The 19,243-nt window shown below is 41.0% G+C and overlaps 1 protein-coding gene across 1 annotated transcript in view; it reads right to left on the bottom strand.

The window, feature by feature from the left end:
- The window catches only part of grik3 (glutamate ionotropic receptor kainate type subunit 3), an 88,206-nt gene extending 69,784 nt beyond the window's left edge, over positions 1-18,422 (bottom strand). The window contains exon 1 of the mRNA XM_076106843.1: positions 18,308-18,422. Coding sequence (XP_075962958.1) covers positions 18,308-18,422 — 115 coding nt within the window. The remainder of the gene's footprint in view (positions 1-18,307) is intronic.
- Between the last annotated feature and the right edge of the window lie 821 nt (positions 18,423-19,243).

The following is a 19,243-nucleotide window of genomic DNA, read 5'->3' on the forward strand; positions in this document are numbered from 1 at the left end:
AAAGAAAAAAAGAAAGGGAGATAAAGGCTGGGTATTGTTGGAAAATTATCAATACCTTGAATTCAATACTGATTCCACAACAATACTATTTGCAATACTTTGTGTGAATGAAAACTTCATCAAGTGGCAAAGTCCCACACAACGTTCGGTGTCCCCGATTGGACCAAATTTGGGAAAAAATGTGTACAGTAGCCAACGGCAAGAGACAAAAAATGTTTGATCCTATTTGAATTGTGCCATGAAATATGTTTGTGAATTTAAAACATAATTTTGCAAGTCAAGAAAGTCACAGTTTGTCGTAGGTTTATCACAGGTTTCTCGTCGTACCATTAGAACAATGTAACAGTGTCTAAAGTGATGTGTTTTATCCAGCGACACTTTTTATTAGCCGGGAAGCGAAAGAACGGCTAAAGAGCAGTTGTTGGTGTGAGCACAAACCACAGACATTGTAGCTTCAGAAAAACGTCAACTACACAACTTTTAGGCGTCTACTTTTTCTAAAAAAGTCTTATACTTTATCAGTTTTACAACGAAATGCAAATTTCTTGACATGCAAAAGTATTATTTTTAATTGACAAACAACTTGAAACGTGATATGAAAGTATTTGTCTCTCACCCTTGACAAACGTACAAATTCTTTCCAAAAAAATGTCCCATAGTGGTCCACCAGAAGGGACTAAGATGGAGCCCACACTGTCACTAACTGCATTCCCTGAATAAATATTAAAAAAAAAAAAAAAAAAGAAGCCATTTCAAAGAGAAGCAGACAAAGGTCGTACAATGCGTGTTTGAAGGATATATCCAGGTTGTCATGATTCAGCTGAATAAATGAGAAGGATAGATGCTAAAGCCTACAGATCCTACAAACAGCAATCTTCCAGCCAGGAGACCACTGTTCCTTCCCTATGTGAAACGAGAAGTCAATGTTGATGTTTTTGTCACGTAACTTGCGTACCTCAGTAACGGCACTCCTGTGGTTATTTCAACCCAAATGATGAACTTTTCTTAAACCTAAATAAGTACATTTTGTTGCCTAAACCTAACTTGAGTTTCGTATGCATGTAACAAGCGGAAATTGTGTTGATGGCTTTTGTAGTAAAACGCACGAAAATGAGGAGTACCTTTTCGTAAGATATTATACGAACCGTTGAGGATACATTGCTCAACGTCTAACAATGACTCGCTCGAAATCCACAAAACCAGCTGGAAAATTAAGAAAATCTGGAATGATTGCAACAACAAAACAAGTTTCACTTAACATCAACACACTCTATGATCAGTGTTGATCAAGAACTTGGTAAGAAAATCAGAGAGACCCTTTTTTAATCAAACACTGTCAAAGAACATGACAACCATGAGGTGATATAGGAGGGAGTGTAATAGATACCCTTTTGTTAATTAAGCGGAACTGGGAGTGAAGAGCAGTATCACTTCCTTCTTATATTTGAACAAACTTTGCGCTGATTACATTTGGAGATACACTGACATCACTTTGGCAGAAATTTAATTGAAGGTCATTTCTCAAAATTGTGTGTTAGGTGGAGACATGCAGGCTGAAACGGTAAAATGTAATTACACTTTAACAATATATATGTTCAAGTGATAATGTTTACACTCTGCTGGATATGCGCAGAATGGCAAAGTACCAGGAGCGTTTAAACTGAAAGAGGCTGCAAAGAATGGGAAGGACTCACAACTGGTTATTATCACAACAAGATAATAACCAGTAGGCACAATGCTGACTTCTTGCTTCTGAACCAAATGCAGTGCAGAAAATAAATGTCTCCCATATTTCCATGTCCTGAATTGAGCACAGATACAGTATCTTAAGCTTCTGAGCAAGTTAATCACTATGCCCACACAATGCCAACAGCAAGCACTATTGATTCACACATTCCTTGTAGCTACAGAGAGTTTATGATTGTTTCAGTGTTTTAGTGTAGTCTGGGAAACACAGGTTGGGCTACATGTACATCAACATTGACCTTCAGCATTGGAAGGGGCAAAGCCACAATGCACACACAATCCCCACAGGTTACTGTTTTGCTGTTCACATTCATGTGGCTTATAGAGATGAGGTAGGCCATTTGGGTTTACAACCAGGAGGTCAGTATTGTAGCCTGAAGGAGTTATTATCTCACTTCCAAAAACCACAATAAACCTGCCCTTGAGCAAGGCAGTTAACCTGTTACCACTCACAATTTGAGTTGCTTCCCTCAGGAAGGACAACCACGAGCCACCAAAAATATCTACACGAGATAATTTGTCCCAAATTATTAATGTGGTTGAAGCGCCTAACAAGCCGCTCAGCTTCAGGTCTATCATTACTTGGCCTTTGATTTTTTTAGCTACTTCTGGTACTCCAGTTAAGTGATCGGAGCGCACAGCACTGACAGACTCTCTGTCACGATGCTGATTTTTTTCTGAGAGAGAATACGGAATTATGTGTCTTCTTCCCATGCACAAACATGCTCACAGGCTCCCAGCTACAGCCTGTCAACAACATGACATGCCTTACTTTGAACTGAGGTGAGTGTATCTGTCTCCAGTAGTGACACATTAACAGGAAGTTGTGCAGCTTTGCAGGGTATTACATAATATTCAGCTCGTAAAGGAGGAATATGAGGAAGAGTCATGTTTTCAGCTTTCATCAGGAGGTGAAATCATGTTTGCCTTACATACAGTAATGTCTGTAAGGGCTGGGTTTCATTTATATTCGCACAATTATGAACAAGCTACGGCAAAAACGTCAGACATCCAACATGGTACCAAGCGACACCTCTTACCATGGTTTTCACTTCCAGTTTGTCCTGACTCGTGATTGTTCTGGAACTGTATTTGAGCCATAAAAGAAACAAAATATGTTAAAAAAAACACATTTATTTCAAGCTCTCATTTTCCCCTATACTAAATGCCTGCTATCGCGCATCATCAATCAGTCAACATTGATAGAGGAAGCAGGCTCAATGTTTTTGCATCCGCTCTGCACAAAGCTGAAATGAGGTCTGATGAATTTGAGCATGTGTTAATGCAAACACAATACTTCCTGTCACCGTTTCTTGTAGCCTTAGTCGTTAAGTGACTGCTCACTCTTCAGTTCGTATACAATACATCAACAAAGGAGGAATGGTGTAAGCGGCAAGTGAGCTAATTTGTTGAGGTTTTTTGCGACGTACAGCAATTAAAAACGTAAAACTTCGAACATGTTACAGAGGTAAGCAGCACCTCTTAAGTTACACCAGCGTTTATGATCGAAATAAATACATTTCAAATCATCCGGATAGTGTTGACCTTTGAGGTAATATAGCACCACCGAGTTTTATGTAAACCTGCTCTGCCAAATGAGGAGCAACGCCAGTAGAGCTTTATTCTTTAAATCCATTTTGCCTCGAATGACCCTAGCCACAACTAACAGTAGCTACTGCGAGACCTGCAAGTATGTAACCAAGCTACCAGCACCACCTCCTTCAGGATGATGAACCGCTCTCTCCCACGACTCTTTGAAGAGTGGAATCAAAAAAGCACAACTGTGAATCAATCTCCAGTTCTCAAAAAATAGGAAGCAATTTTCAATACCAACCCTTATCTAGTATTGTTCACCGACACACACCATGTCTATGTGATAAGGCTCCGTGAACACTGCTCTTCTGTCTGGTACGTGATAAAATGCAAATGGCGTCACTTGACTTATTTGTGCGTGTGTGTAAGTGTCCCTCATTCCCTTTGGTCAACACTTCACCTAATGTTAAAGTTTACCCTCAGTTTTTCTTGACTGTTCAAACTGAATAGGCTGAGGCTGTATCAGCAAATGTAAGACTCTTTAGCTAAACTTTCACCTCTTAACCTCACTGTGCTCAAAGCACCGTAACATGTGTCTGTCTCCGTCATTCTGTCAATGCCCTGAAAATAACCAAAAAACGGAGATCTGCCAATTAAATAGTACACACAAAGTTCAGATGTGTCAGACAAAGGGGGAGATATATAAAGGTTTTACAAAATCAAACAAAACCCTGTTGAATGTATCCCCATGCATCATTGCCATGACCTAATTCATTTCACTAATACAAAGAAAATAGAAAATATCAAGTTCGACAGCCAGTTTGTGCAAAGATGCAATACTATCACTCAACATATCTTCCTTATCCCTCTGTTGCACACTCAGACAGATACAAACACAGACACCCAAGGAGCGCTGGTATAAACCAACATGTCATCTTTACCCTGGTTGCAGCACTCTTCAGGGATCTTACAAAGCCAATATTTTCACGGAGGCTTCTCTTTTGACACACCGCACACACCTTGACTCATTTTTTGACTGAACAAATGTGTAATGTTACGACAAACCACTCATCTGCTCCAGCGTTCTACTTCTTATGTAAATGTTTGTGCTGAATATGATGGTGGATTTACTTTTCAATACAAGAGTCCTCCGGCACTGTAAAGTCCATCATCCCGTGCAAGGCTGACACTGAGCCCTATTGCATTTGAGAGCTGTGACATTATAATCTCTATCAAAGAAACACTAAGGAAAAAGTCATGGTTTTTGCTCAAAAATCTAGTAAACATGTAGCAGGTGAAGTCACTGAAACTGTAATGGGTGGAGAAAACTAATGTTCCATTGTACATAGAAGATTACACAAAGCCAGAGGAGCGAGAAAAGGCCAGTACAAACGGGAGTCATCGAAGACCATCATTTTCCTTTTTGGCATGAGGGAAATTAGAATAATAAATAAAAGAAAACGCACCAACAACGCTAGCGAGTGATTTTAGCCAAAGCTTGACAACAGGAAAAAGCCTATTTGGTGAGTAAAAAGTCTGAACATGATAAAGCCTGTGGCTGCAGTCACCACTTCTTTGGTAGAAAATATGATAAAAGCTGGCATGCAGTTAAATGCAATTGCACACATCACAGATGCGGGCAAGCTATTCCACAAAACACGGAGCTCGTATTTTACATTTTAAGTTTTGCTCCATTGGTGCCGGCGGTGTCTTCAACATGGGGGAATGGCTTCTAGGAGCCAAAACGGAGGAGAGATGTCATTTCATGTGTCATGGATGAGTGAAAAAAAAACAGCTGCGGAGCTAAGTGACTGCAGGTCATCTCAACTATCTGGTGAGTGGAAAAGCCTTACAGTTATGTGTGGACATGTCAGACCTGATGGGCATTTCAACAAACGTAGAAAGAAGGACCGTTACTCTGAGACAAGACACATGTCTTTCTATTCCAGTCTTTTGCATCACTGGACACTAAAACGTACTATGACTCATATTGGATAACAGCACATTGATGGAAATGGGACTACACGCCTCCCTTTGTGCTTGGATCCTGGACTTCCCGACTGCCAGAACTTCGGTGATCGAGGTGGGCAGTCAATCTTCTAAACCCCTCATCCTCAACGTAGTGTAATTAAGCCCCTACTGCACTCCCTATACAATATCGACTGTATGGTCAGGAACAGCTCCAACTCCATCGTCAAGCTTTCTGATGATGATAACCAACAATAAGGAGAAGGCCTACCTGGATGTGGTGGCAGACCTGTCAGTATGGCCGACATCATCTTACTAAAAGTCAGCAAAATCAAGGAGCTAGCTGGCGATTGTTGGAGTTAGCAGCCGAGAAACTTTACATTTTGGGGTCCACATCATCGAGATTTTGACATTGTCCACATACAGCGACATTTTGGCAATAAAGACAACCCCTTTACCACTTCTGACAGTTTTAAGAAGTTAAAAAGTTTCTCTGGGGTCCAAAAGACCTTCTAATCTTGTGCTGTGGAAAGCAAGGGTCATTACCAACTGGTATGGGGTCTGCTCTGCTCAGGACCATGAAGCCTTACAGAGTCACCCAGCCAAGCATACCATCTCCACTCCCCCACTCTGCCGGATTTACACACAGTACGCCAGCTTCTACTCTCAGAAAATCCTCTTCCCTCAGGCTTTTGGGATGGTCAACTCTGTCCTCTATATCTTCGGTCTCGCACAATATCCTTGGTGACTCCTGCACACTGCCCTGCACATTTGCATATTTGCAGTCGAGTGTGTACAAAATGTTAGTTTATTTTGCCTTAAAATGATGACGTCTACATTTGTCCATGTATTTATAAATGTTATCTTGAATTTGTAACCTTAATATTATTTTTTTTTCACTCTAATCTTTGAGCAAAGCTTTAAGTTTGGTTATGCGTGAAATTAACCTTTTGAATCCTTGAATCAATTCACACATTTCGAGTCCTAACCCACAGATGTCCAGTGCAGGGTCCAAAGACATGTTTTAAGCTAATATCAGCCAAGTTGTCACAGATTGATGGCAATGGCATGGGCACAAGTCTTTAAAAAAATTCAAGAAATTCAAGTGTCCTCAGACACTGATGCCAGAACATGAATTAATTAAGACAATCAATGATTTGATGAGGTCCACACCTTGGGCATTTTACCCACATGAGCTATGGGAATCAATAACCTGGGCCTGAGCCCTCAGAGTTCTCCGTTCTGACTGCTTTAACTTTCAATCATGTAGACAAAAAAAAGGACATTACACCGGGCCCATTTGCAGTTGCTGGTGCTTGCAAGGAGAGGGAGGAAGAAGAAGCACTTCTTGAAATAAATGCCACAATTCAATATGCATTATTACAACACAGCATTCCTTTGACCATCATTTGTAATGGATCGTTTCATTTCCTATTCATTGTACATTGTGAGATAATTTTAGGCCTCAAAGAGATGGTATGTTTTGAAGGCAGTTGAATGAATTCTGTGCATTGAATGTATGGAAGAGCATGACCGTGTTGTCTCCTGTTAGTAAATTGAATCTTCCCAATGGATGAAATTTCTATGAAGCATCCTTTTCATATGGCAAAATTTTAAGTGTGTACCTTCTGGAAAGCAACAGGAAAAGTCGAGCATAGCGTGGCGCGTTCTCTGACACAAAGATGAGATGGCAGCACACCGGACCCTAACCCAGAATAGGGGACAATTATGAAGCACCATCCAATCAGGGGGTCCCTGACAGGCTGAGCGGGGTCTGATGAGCCAGTGTGTCACTCCGGAGCTCCAGGACTTCACAGCTAATCAACCACCAAGGAGGGGCTTCAGGGGAACGATCACTCAAGCCTCCATCACCATGCGGGGAGGAAGGCAATCACCAGCACATTTCCATGTGCTGTTATTGCCACCTCCCACATTCGTCTCTCAAATCAATGTGCACAGATGACCAGGGAAGCACTGGATGGAGGCAAAGGTGGCTGGTGGGGGTGCAATCAAATGAAGTGTGAAAAAAAACGAAAAGAAAGGAAAGAAAAAACTTTTGGTTCTGCATGCAGTTAATTCAAGCCATTTAATATCTTTAAATAAGCATAAATGGATTGGAAACACGAGGGGAACGGATTGAATGAGGCGCAATTGCTTTCCAACCAGCAGCACAGAAGATCCCTGTGATTGGGCTTGCAAATTGAAATGTAAGTCTTGTAATACAGTGCGTTGAGGAGACAGAAGGGGTGCGGGTCAAAAAAGGTGAGAAAAGGGAGTTTTCATTTTACCCTGGCAAGGGATTAACACAATGAGCATATGTTAGAGCCACATCTTCTGTGTGGTTAGAAAGGAGGAAGAGAAAGTGAATGAAACCCAAAGAAAAGCTTATCTTTTACCCTCTTAAAAGAACATGACTTCAAATAAATGGTTATTTCTTTTTTTCAAGGAAAGGAAGATGGGTAATAGAGGAAGGAGACAAGAAATGGCGAAGAGGGGGCTCCTTTTCTGTCACCAAGATACGTATAATGTGAAACAAAAATGAATTCATAAACAGACAAAAGTCTGCCAGCCCGGAAGCTCGATAGTGCTCAGGCTTCACAGATGCATCACAGCACGTAATTAGAGGTAATACCTCCTCCTGTCCTCTGTTTTAAGTTTGACAGTGGCTGAAGAGGCCCCACTGCACTAATAGGCTCCACTCAGAAAAGCACAGAAACACACACCATCATTACAGGCTCGAAATCCAGCTGACAAACCCTGCTGATTGTCACTTGGCCTCCTGAAGGCCCTGATAGAGGAAAAGAAGATCATATTCCTCCCTTTTTGAAGCCATCCCTCCTTTTTGTGTGGTTAAATCTCCACCATGCTGAGTGCAAAGGACACATGCTCATCTAACAAAGGGGCATGTTGAAGTCTTACAATATAATACTCTCTATTGAGACATTTCCAAGTCTTTGTGCTGGAATCTGTATCAAACGTACTGTCTACTTATTATCTAATTTTGCATTAGGGCATTAGATAAAGCTAAAAGTAAACAATTAGCTTTATCATTGCTGAACATGTTTCTTTTGGGCTGCAGCTAATGAGTATTTTAATCATTGATTCATGTGTCTATTATTTCCTTGATTGTTTGGTCTATGAAATGACAAAAAAAGGGAACATTGGGTATGTTTGCTTGAAAAATAGTCGATTATTCAACCAATTCTTTCAGCTTTAGATTTGTTTGGACGATTCATTAAATTCATATAATTCTATAATTATTCATATTATATGTTGTGTATAAAATGCTAAAATAGCTGTAAGATGTTTAGTGGAGTGACCAATAGTCAAATAATAATTCAATTTATGATAATGTGAATGACATAGCAAACAACTCTATTTTTACTGAATTAATGACTAAAAAAATACTTTTTCTGTTGACTGACTAATCATTTTGCCCTATTTTAAATGGCTTCATTCAGAGATTGCTCCTTTTTATGCTGTATATTGTAGCCTGTGTTCTCCCAGTATACAGTTCTACAATAGGAATGGTCCTAACCACATTTGAAGTAATTACCCCTCTGGCAGACAGCCGATCCATATGTGAACAGTGCAGAGGGAGGCTGAGCAGGACATTAACTGAGCATTAATTATGTGATGCCAGCGTGATGCCAATTATTTTAAATGTGGTCAATGTTCTGATGGTTGTAAATTTCTCCAAGTATCCAATCAGGCTAACAAAAGCTCCTTGGTGAAAATGCACTCAAAAAGGAAAGTCTAGAGCAAAAGCATGAACAGCAATTTTGTTGTTGAAATGAAAACAAAAGGAAATTTGTACTGTAAATTGGATTGGAAATGACATGTGCATCATATACGTAGTGTAGAAATGTATTTCAGAGTAATAGCTTGATGATGGTTATAGAGGTCCTTTTTTTGCCACCATTAGAAACCTTGCTTCCACTTACATACAGTTTTTGACATTTCTATTTGACCTTTCAAGACATTTATAATATTGACATTTCTAAACTGTGTTGCGCTCTAAATTGTCTTAATAGATTTGTAAGTCTAGACATGTAATAACAGTGAAGAGCTTTTTCTTTTCCTTGTTTTGGCTTTACAGAAAGCTTTGTTTTACATTTTCTGTGAGACATAAAATTATATTTAGCATATATCACAAGAGATGAAGCTCAGGTTTTGCTACGTATCCTATAACAGTTTACTGATACAGACGTTAAATGATCTGCATGTTGAAAATACCGCAGATGAATATTGTTACTGTGTTTTGAAGACCACAGATTATATTTATGGTCTTTTTTTTATGGTATATTTGACTAAAAATGGAAGGCAAGAAGGACCTGCATTGTTTTGCTTTACCAAAGAAAATAGTCCGCCTAATACACTGCAGATGTCTCATTAAATTTGCATATGATTATTGCAGCATTACTTCAACTGATCCTTCTCATCACACCAGATAATACTTGCTGATTGCATCCCATTTTGATGCAGAAAAATGTCACGGTATTATTTTCACTCTTGGTGAAAAGCAATTAGGAGCATCGCTCATATTTTGCCAAGTTTTATACAGAAATTAGCCGGCTTTCACAAAATTAATTCTCCTTTATTTCTCTTGCTCTGGATGAGTAAAAACTCTGGGGTTGAGTTAAAGTGTTAATGTGTGTGTGTGGGGGGATCTTCTGTTTTCTAATTTTTGAGGAGGTAAACAAAAACACACATTGTATAACCTGTTGTATACATTATATATATATATATATATATATATATATATATATATATATATATATATATATATATATATATATATCATAACATTACAATGATTGCTTGTGAGCTATAATACATTTCCAAATTATGAGAAAATAGTAAACTTACTGAACCAATTTACCAAAGTATAAATTGAGGCTGGAAGTGAAGAAACAGAAGCACCTGAGACTGTAAAACGTGATTTAGGAACAAAGCAATCAGAAGCTGAATTTTTCATTAACTCTCTGTGATAGAAAATTGATTTGACAAAAAAAATAAAACATACCTGCCGCTTAGATGACAGTCTAATCACACGCTATAATCTCCACCAATCACTTTCTACTTGGTTACCATGACAGCCATCTCTAATTCTCAAACCTTATCTGAAGGAGTGAAAACCTGCAGGACAGTTAAGTTACTACATGTTCTGGCTTTACATTAAAGGCCCGCATTCGTACAAACATCCCCTATAGTTTTACTAAAATGTACCGCAAGACAAACTGCCCAGAGTCTCCTCTCTTCTTCTCCTCCTTGTCAATGGTGATCTCTGTCTTGTTCCATATATCTGGGGTTGGTCACATGCAGACAAGCCATCCTCAGACGAGTCACAGGGGAACATTTTGCGGTTAACCACGCTGCTCTCCGGGGGCAACCATGGACAGTAGATCCGCAGCCGGTAAAACATTGGCTGAGACAGGAGAGCCCATCCCACATTGTCTTGCCTGCACACACGCAGTGCGAGTGCTGAGTGAAATCTTCTGGGTATTGGCTGTGTTAACTTAATTGACATTGGCTTTCAACCTCCTGGCTATCCATCAGCGGAGGGATGAGCACAGGGGCTAGAGAGGCAACCGCCGAGTCTTATGCACTTTCTGCGGTCGTCCTCGCATTTGTTACTGCCGGGATAAAAAGAGACGGGGAGAAGAAAAAAAGAAAAGAAAAAAAGACGTGTGAGGTAGAATGTGGAGGAAATATCTCTGTTTCTCCCTTGATATTTTTGGTGATAGCCATTCATTTGTAGTGGTGTTGGCATGAAGAGGTTTGTCTTATCTGTTGCTTCTATCTCTCTCTCTGGGGGGAAAATAGAGGGTGAGTCTTCTCTAGCCCACTCTCTCACAGTTGATTAGTAACTCCTGCTCTACCGCTACGCTCCAGGGATTCTATGCCAGCTTCCCTTATACATCCCCTTGTCATGCACATACTCACACTCCCTCTCTCTCCTAAACACACACTCATGCACACGCATCTCCCTACAGTCATGGAACAGCAATTTGAGGGAATCACACAGCCAAGACCTGACATTTATAACAATGAGAGCTTGATTAAAAGGGCAGAATGAAACAGTGTCATAGTCCATTCATTGTCCTTAGCCTAAGTTAAATAGGATTTAAACCAGTGCATTGCGGCTGATACCTCCACTGTCAATTCCTGATTGCTTTAAAGCAGCGCAAAGAAAAGGTCTTGTTATTGTAATGCAGGTGAGTAACAGCATGTAACTGAGGTGTCAGAGATGACCAAGTTTACACAGAGCGTCTGGGAATAGATAAGGATGCCGCTAACGCGGGGAGGAAAAGCAAAGCTAATACTGCTCCGGTGAATGCCATGGTGTTTGAAAGGCACAGGAATAAAGCTTACTTTTATCTGGCTTGGGGCAACACACAAAAGGCGGCCAGCATTGCAACGTGGCGGGTTTTAAAATTGGGATCAAAAGGTTCAAGCTAATTAACAAGCTAAATAAGAGTCCCCTAGCTTCATCTATGTAACCACCCTCTCTCTCTGTCCCCCTCCCTCCGTCTCTTCTGCTGCTGTACTTCATGTGCCCACGATGCCGCCGTGTGTGCAGTTTGCCAACAAATACAGTGAGTCTGAAAAAGTGTAGACAAATTGCTCCCCATGCTGAAATGTACAAAAAGAAAAAAAAAGAAAAACGGAAAATCACCAAATTACCTCCAACAAGATCATTCTAATTAACTATGTTATATTGCTAGCTTGGCCCTGAGAGTGAAATGCCTCGTAATCAAGCTTTGTTCAAACTGTTTCGATGTTATTTGACTTTTCCAGCAGAGCCCCGAGGACGGCTGAGATGGCAGAGTCAAATAGAAAGGACAAGGGCACATAATAAAGACAAATGGCTGGAGCATGAAATTTGATTCATTGCATTGGTACGGAAACATTCACAGGGAAATGGACGTTGAGTCCCTGAGGGGCCTGCAGGGGGACTCAGGCCGATTGTGGACCAAATCAATCAGGCTGTTGTTTCTGATGGACGTTTCCACGTTGAGTAGGAAAGGGTCGCTTCACCCAAATTACAAATTATTCTACTTTTTTATTACTTACCTTTAATGGGATTGGGACATTCAGATACGTTTTGTTTTATTCTATCACATCATAAGATATTCTGTCACACTCAGACACACTTGGTGGCTTTTAAGAGGACTCTTATTGTTGTCGTCATTTAGTTTCTGTTTCATGTATTCTAGTTTGCTTTCCTCCCTTTCCTTCCCTTTGGTATTTTAATCCTTAATTTTTCTGCATTGATTTTATGTTCTTATAATTTTGTATGTTGTAATTTTTGATATGTTTTGAAGCACTTTGTTCACTTCATATTTTCAAAAAGTGCTGTGTGAATATCATCTGTCTGTGAGATTTCTGCCTCCATATTTGAATACAAAGGAGGTTTTGTTCTTGGTGCCCACAGCATTAAAAACGTACATTTAGTAGTGATTCACTGATACCGATATCAGATACAGACTCAATTAGCCTGTTCGGGTATTAGCCTGTTACATTTTCTCTTAAACAAATAAAACAACAATGTTTAAGTCAAGCCTGATAAAAGAAAAATCCCAGTCATGTCCACACAGTGAGGCATACATTCATTAAACACTGGTATCTGGTCGGTACTCTGTAACAACCGACAGGTATCGGGACAGAACAAGTTGGATCTGTGCATCCTTAGTTTAAAGAAATGAATAAGAGTTGTGTTATCCCACAAACTATGTGCAGGTTATGCTGGATATTCAAGTTTTAAACAAGTTTCATTGGGATTTCTTTCTACCTCATAAATAGTCCCAATGGAAACTGTTTAAAGTGGGTTATGTAGATTATCTACAGTAAAATTAAAATAGTGTAAATTTAGTTTCTAAATGCTGTAAGCCCAACAAACAAAATACCATTGACTTGCATTGTACTAGGGTAGAAGTAGAAATTTCAGCGGCGACCAAAGCATGTGAAACCAAAACTATCCTCATGGCTTCCTAGCGCTACAGTTAAATACGTTTTGTTGTGATTTGGGTAAGATGACCATTGACCTTCTGTACCATCCCCGCATGGTTACAAATGACAGCAAATTAAATATTGCCTGCAAAATAACATCTACCAATCCTTATGACAGCAGTGATTTCCTCATTTTTTTCTGAATAAAAAGATTAAAGGTATAGTCATAAGGAATTCAGCACCTTATTTATGTCAATAGGCATCAGAAGCATGTGTTTGGAGCAGGCCTCACTGCAGAGCACCCACTTTGTAGTACGATATGAAAACACCATCTGGTGTGTTAGCAGCGGCTAGGCTAAACTAGCTGGGGCTAGATGGGGCCCTGCTGTGTCACAGGATTATCTTACTGGTTGGTAGATCCGCTCTATTAGCCCCTAGTGGCTGGGATTATTGGATGATCATTATTATGTGTGACTGAAGAAGAAGCTAAGTACCTGCACTTCCTGGATGCAGTCAAGTCTTGTTAGTGTTAGTGATCAGACACATTATGAGCACATTTTCAGAGCATTACGCATTTATTTCACCTTGTCTTAAACACAAACACACTGTTCATTTATTACAGTTCGACTTGGACTTACCGACTTAAAAACAGGCTCTGCGCTTCAGAAAAGACAGACTATAGCACGCCTGGAGCACATATTTGTTTGTGGAAGTAGAATGTCCCTTTCTAATGCGTCTAAACCGGATCACAGGCGAGTACAGAAGACGTTCAGAGACGGGGCCCTCTGCTCAACAAAGCGAACATCTGCCGTTTCTCATCAGCGAGATTGAAGTTAATGACGAGCCGCGAGTGTGCTGACAGAGAGAATAGAATTGGATTGTGTACAAGAGGCCCAGTGAGACCAGACATATGTTTTGGAAAATGTTGTGGATGGAGTATGGCTCTATATAGTACGTGTGTGTGTGTGTGTGGAAGGTGAGATACACATGCCAGAGATTGGAGTAGTAGAAAACAGGACACTGCTTTTTTCTCTGCAGTTGATGTTTATACGAGTGGATGAAGGGGGAGTGTGTAAGCGCAGGTAAAACAACCGTTGTATTCTTCCCCCTTCAATCTCTGCTTTCGCTAACAGATAATGGAATTACACATCAAAGAAGCTTCCCCCTGTATCCAATTCTTGTGTGACCTCTAACAGCCTTTGTTCATATTCACCACGACAACTCCCCAGCCCCAAGCCTCCACCAGCAGGCTTCTCCCTGCTTCCTCTCTCTGTCTAGGGAGAGATTAAATTTAGATGAAAATGAAATATTCATTTCCACTCAGCAGCTGATGGCCATCTTTATTTGATACAACTTTTGATGCAACATCTCCTCATTGTTCTTCTTCATCACCAAACACTTTTTATTTCATTTCACTGTCCTCCTCTTCTCTCTTTTTGCCAGCCATACCATCCTCATGTGGGCAATTCTCAAAACAAGCCGCCCTTTGGGTTTCACTTTGTTAAAAGTAGAAATGCAAAGTACCATTACAGCTTTTCGCAGTCTCTTGAAATATGTCTGAGTCATTTCAGATGAGACATTTGCGAAAAACCCCGGCCGGGGAGTAGGGATCTCGGGGAGCGTGCAAGTAGACGGTGCACTCTCTATAGCTCGCTTAAAGAGTTAATCACATGAAAACTACTCAGTCTCTCTCTGCTGCTGGTGCGGGGATAAAGACAAGCCTCTGAAGTGGCTCTGTGTTTGCAGACTTCAACCAAAGTGGTGACCACAGACCCGATTTATCCCACTGAAGCTTATGAGTGGTCACACCGCATACAACTTCAAGTGCTGCACATTTGTCAGCTTACATTTAAATGTTCAGGCTGTTTCACACACAATAATTAAGTCTGCAGTCATGGCTGCCCAAAGCATTTTAGGGAGGCTCAATGAAAAATGCATGTGACCAGGTGTTGGGGCAGAGCGAGGAGCAAAGGAAATGAAATCAACATGAAATCATGAGGGAGATTGATTAACTGGCACTGATTAAGTGCTTTGAGTATTAGATAAAGTAATTGATTATACAATAAATCCCTGTCAGGCAGTGAATAACCTCTCTCGGAGAGAAAAGAGACACCAAATGATGAATTAGTTTCTTCAATCCACAGATGAAAGACACAATGTATAATAATCAGTTATTACTGTAAGCTTTAACAAAAGATCGATGCATTTCCATGTGATCAAAATTGTGCAATCCCTATTTGATGGAGAGGAACGCAATGTATTACGGATTATAATTAATTGTGCAGATTGAATGCTGCTCACTGGGGTCACAGAACAAAGCACAAAAAAAAGCCACCATCATATTCAATGAAATCATCGGTGTACTGAGTCTTATTTCCTTGTTGGCAAACATACAAATTATCTCCAGACACATGCTACCTTCTGAGAGAAAAATGGCATCCTCCAGCAGTTTCTTCTTCATTATACCAACATTGCATTATCCACTGAAATGGTTCCTATGAGATGAGAGGTTGCACAACATTTCAGGGTTTAGGAAAAAAGAATTACGAAAGGCAGACGGAGGGAGTCTAAAGAGAAGCACAGCGTGTAAGTGGACAAATACTGGAGGAGCAGTCTTTTATTCCCTCCAACAAATAGAAGCTGCAGAACAAGACGGAGCGACCATCTGGCCTCAACTTAGAGCAGTGCACTGTAAAAGCACTAAAATCAATGGCAACAACTCTACCTTGGATGCCCACCATTACCCAGATGGTGTACTTGGAGAACTGCACAGGCCACCTAACCAAGAGCAGACACAGCACAGACAGAGAGCGCCGTGCTCAAATACCACCGCCCACCTCGATGATTTTCACTGGTTTGTTTGTGTTGGTAACCAGTGCTGAGGAGCGACGTTGGCCACCGTGCGCTGACTATAAGAGAGCCCTCTGTTGGTTTTAGCGGGGTGGCTGCGACACAGAGCGCACACACACTAGCACACCAAGAACTAAACTACAACAAGAAAGGGGGGCACTACACACACGCACTCAAAAAAGCGCTCATCCCAAAACGAATCAACAGACTGAATACTAACGTCCTCTCTGAGAAAAGACGACAGTTTTGCTGCAATAATACACATGGCCTATCTGATGAACACCCCAAAGCGTATCCCCTCTTAAAACAGATACAATTTAATTGTATGAATTCAATTATATAGAATATTATCTCACATTTCTTGTTATTTTCACACAGGCCTATTTTTGAGTGGACAAAATGAAATGGAGGCACACATGGCCGTTTACGTAAACACTGAGCTTCAAAAGATCACATGAAGACGTAAGCCTTCTGAATTAGATGTTTTTTTCCTTTGGCATTGAGGCAAATTCAGCAACCTTGTCAAAATACAATCGTAGGAACACAACAACAAAAAAAGAAACTGCTCCTGCACCACACGCATTGATAGATTCTATAAAAAGCAATAGTGCGACTGTAGCACATTTCAAGGTAAATTTGTCTCAGCACTTTGACATTTTTAAAAACAAAGCCTGTCAACTCTATTTCAGGTTTTCATTTGAGCTGCTGCCACTGTCAAAAAGAAAAAGGAAAAAAATGTCCTTTTGACCAAACGATTTCAGTTCAGATCAGTAGAGAGAGAGAGCTTTAAGGATTTATGCGGCTTCTAAGACATCACCAAAGTCCATGCACAGCGATGTCACAGAAGTCATGGCTCTTCAGAGTGCAGCAGTCAATCACACGGACGTCCTGGGCCTGCCTGACAGCGGCATATGACGCCTCGCACGAAACATTATTCTACAGTCTTCCACTTTATTCTGCGTGTTTCTGCTGAATTGCTTTTTAGAATTTGTATAAAATATACAGAAGGCTGGACGACATTCACTCCAGCTCATAGATATAGCGATACGTCATCCTGTTAAAGTCGAATAACTTTCCTTTGAATAAATGTAGCTCAATGACCACATGCTGAGCTTGACAGGAATCGTATTACAAAATCAGAGTGGGATGTTGGTGATTTGCACATATGTCACACAAGAGACTACTGATTTGGAAAGGCCATTCGCCTCTCTTAGAGGACTGGAATATAGAATATGCAATTTTATAACATGCATCCACTTTCACCCGTCATTTATAACTCGAAGACAAAGAGCTCCATACCATTACGCTGCACTCACTCCCTGTCTGTACCCCGGCTGTTGTAGTGGTATGTTAATGTGGGCCAATGCCATTTTGAGTAATTGTCCTGCATGGCACTCCGCCAAATGTCAAAAACGATTTGCCTGGTGACAAAAACCTTATTGATCTTCATTCTGCTCCTGTCTCTTGGCGGCGCAAAACGTTTCATCGCATCGCCAGCTTCCAAATGACAATTCTCACATTGTTCGTCAGTGAGTGATTGGAAAAAGACAACACCAGCACAGACCCTGCTTCTTCTTTTTGTGTGTGTGTGAAAGATCCGGAGGGAGGACTCAGGATTTAACGGTGCAATGCAATGCAACTTTGAACAGATTGTTTTTTTGTATAGTGTGAGCACTTTGTTTTGTTCGCAGTGACAAGATAAAATAAAAATAAAATAAGATTAGATTACACTCCACTCCCCTGAATAAATTGTAAAATTGTTTGAAACTTTCGCATGGTGTATTCCTTAATGTGATGCAGTAGTTTTTTAATTGAACAGACTTCTTAAAAGCTAAACATTACTCCCAGAAGGCATGGCAATGATCCTGAATTTAGCTGGTGACTCAACATGCTGGCTGCAGAAAATGGAACAGACAAAGCAGAGTGCACAGAGGTCACGCTAACCCACAATATTTCCTGGCGTGGTCTCTGAGTGGAGAAGGCATCCTCAATTTTACAGGCAATCGTCAGCCATAATGCACTGCTCTCTTGTTGCATGCTGGCTGCTCCTCGTTTAAGTCAAATGAAACGACCCGACTGAGGCGAACTGCTTGTTTAGGCTTTACCCCCCCCCCCCCCAAAAAAAAAAAACACCCGCTGCCGGTATGACCTCACGAATGAGGACCCACACTAAAATGCGCGGAATAAGGGGGCAACTTTAAAGAACAGAAACGTGTCTGTGTGTGCGCGTGTGTGTGTATAAATGTGGAACACTTACCTATTCGAATAACATGAGGCATCCCGTTAGAGTAGTGAATCCAAAAGAGACATGCAATCAGCAATGTCCAGTATTCCCAAATCGCACTCCGGGGAGACAGCCAAGTATTTCGCATGGTTGTAAAGTCGCGAGATCCACTTTTTAAAATTCCAAAGACGACTCAGAATTGCTCATCAAAACTGAATTCGACGGAGCATATATGGATTTTGGTGTCTTCGATGAATTTGCGCTCATTGTACTTGGTGCAACATTCTTCAGGGTTTTTTTTTCCTTTCTTTTTTTCTGTTACTCACAAGTCTGAGCGCGGCTCGATCAGGATGAAGCCCCCAAGCCCCTCACAGGCGGATCAGTGATACACCTGCGAACGCAGGCTGCTACAATTACCCTGCAGGAGTCTCTGTATCCCCTCCTTCCGCCGATGCTATCTGTCTACTGGCAAGTACCACGGCAACAGCCGAGCCGGACTCCCGCAACGCTGTAGAGGAGGAGAACTGCGCCTGCGGAACTTTGGGTCGCCTCGAACGATTCTGTCGCCCGACAAGACAAACAGAGAAAAGCGTCACACGATGAGTGCTGAGGAATATGAACGCACTTCAGACGTTCAAATATTGCTTTCTGCAGTTGAATCACTCCAGTCTCCCATTCCAGTCATGAAAACTGTTAACACAGATGTACTTTGAGATGGTGGAAAAGCCGCTCCGCGACGCTCCTCTCCAGTTGCGCACGGTGATGGTACGAGGCTGGCTGTTGAAGAACGTCCAAATCTGTACAAAAAGGCTCTTTGTTGCACAGTGTTCGTTTAAAAAAAGCCTTCTAGTTTGTGCTGGATGGAAAGGCAGTGCAGAAAGCCGTGCATCTGCGTGCGTCTGACGACCCTCCTTCCACGGTGCCACTAGAGGCACGCGTCGTTACGCATACTTGTCAACTATGTCCAAG

The sequence above is a fragment of the Anarhichas minor genome, unplaced genomic scaffold (assembly GCF_050575085.1).
Source record: "Anarhichas minor isolate MPS153535 unplaced genomic scaffold, ASM5057508v1 ptg000035l, whole genome shotgun sequence".
In the NCBI taxonomy this organism is placed as follows: domain Eukaryota; kingdom Metazoa; phylum Chordata; class Actinopteri; order Perciformes; family Anarhichadidae; genus Anarhichas; species Anarhichas minor.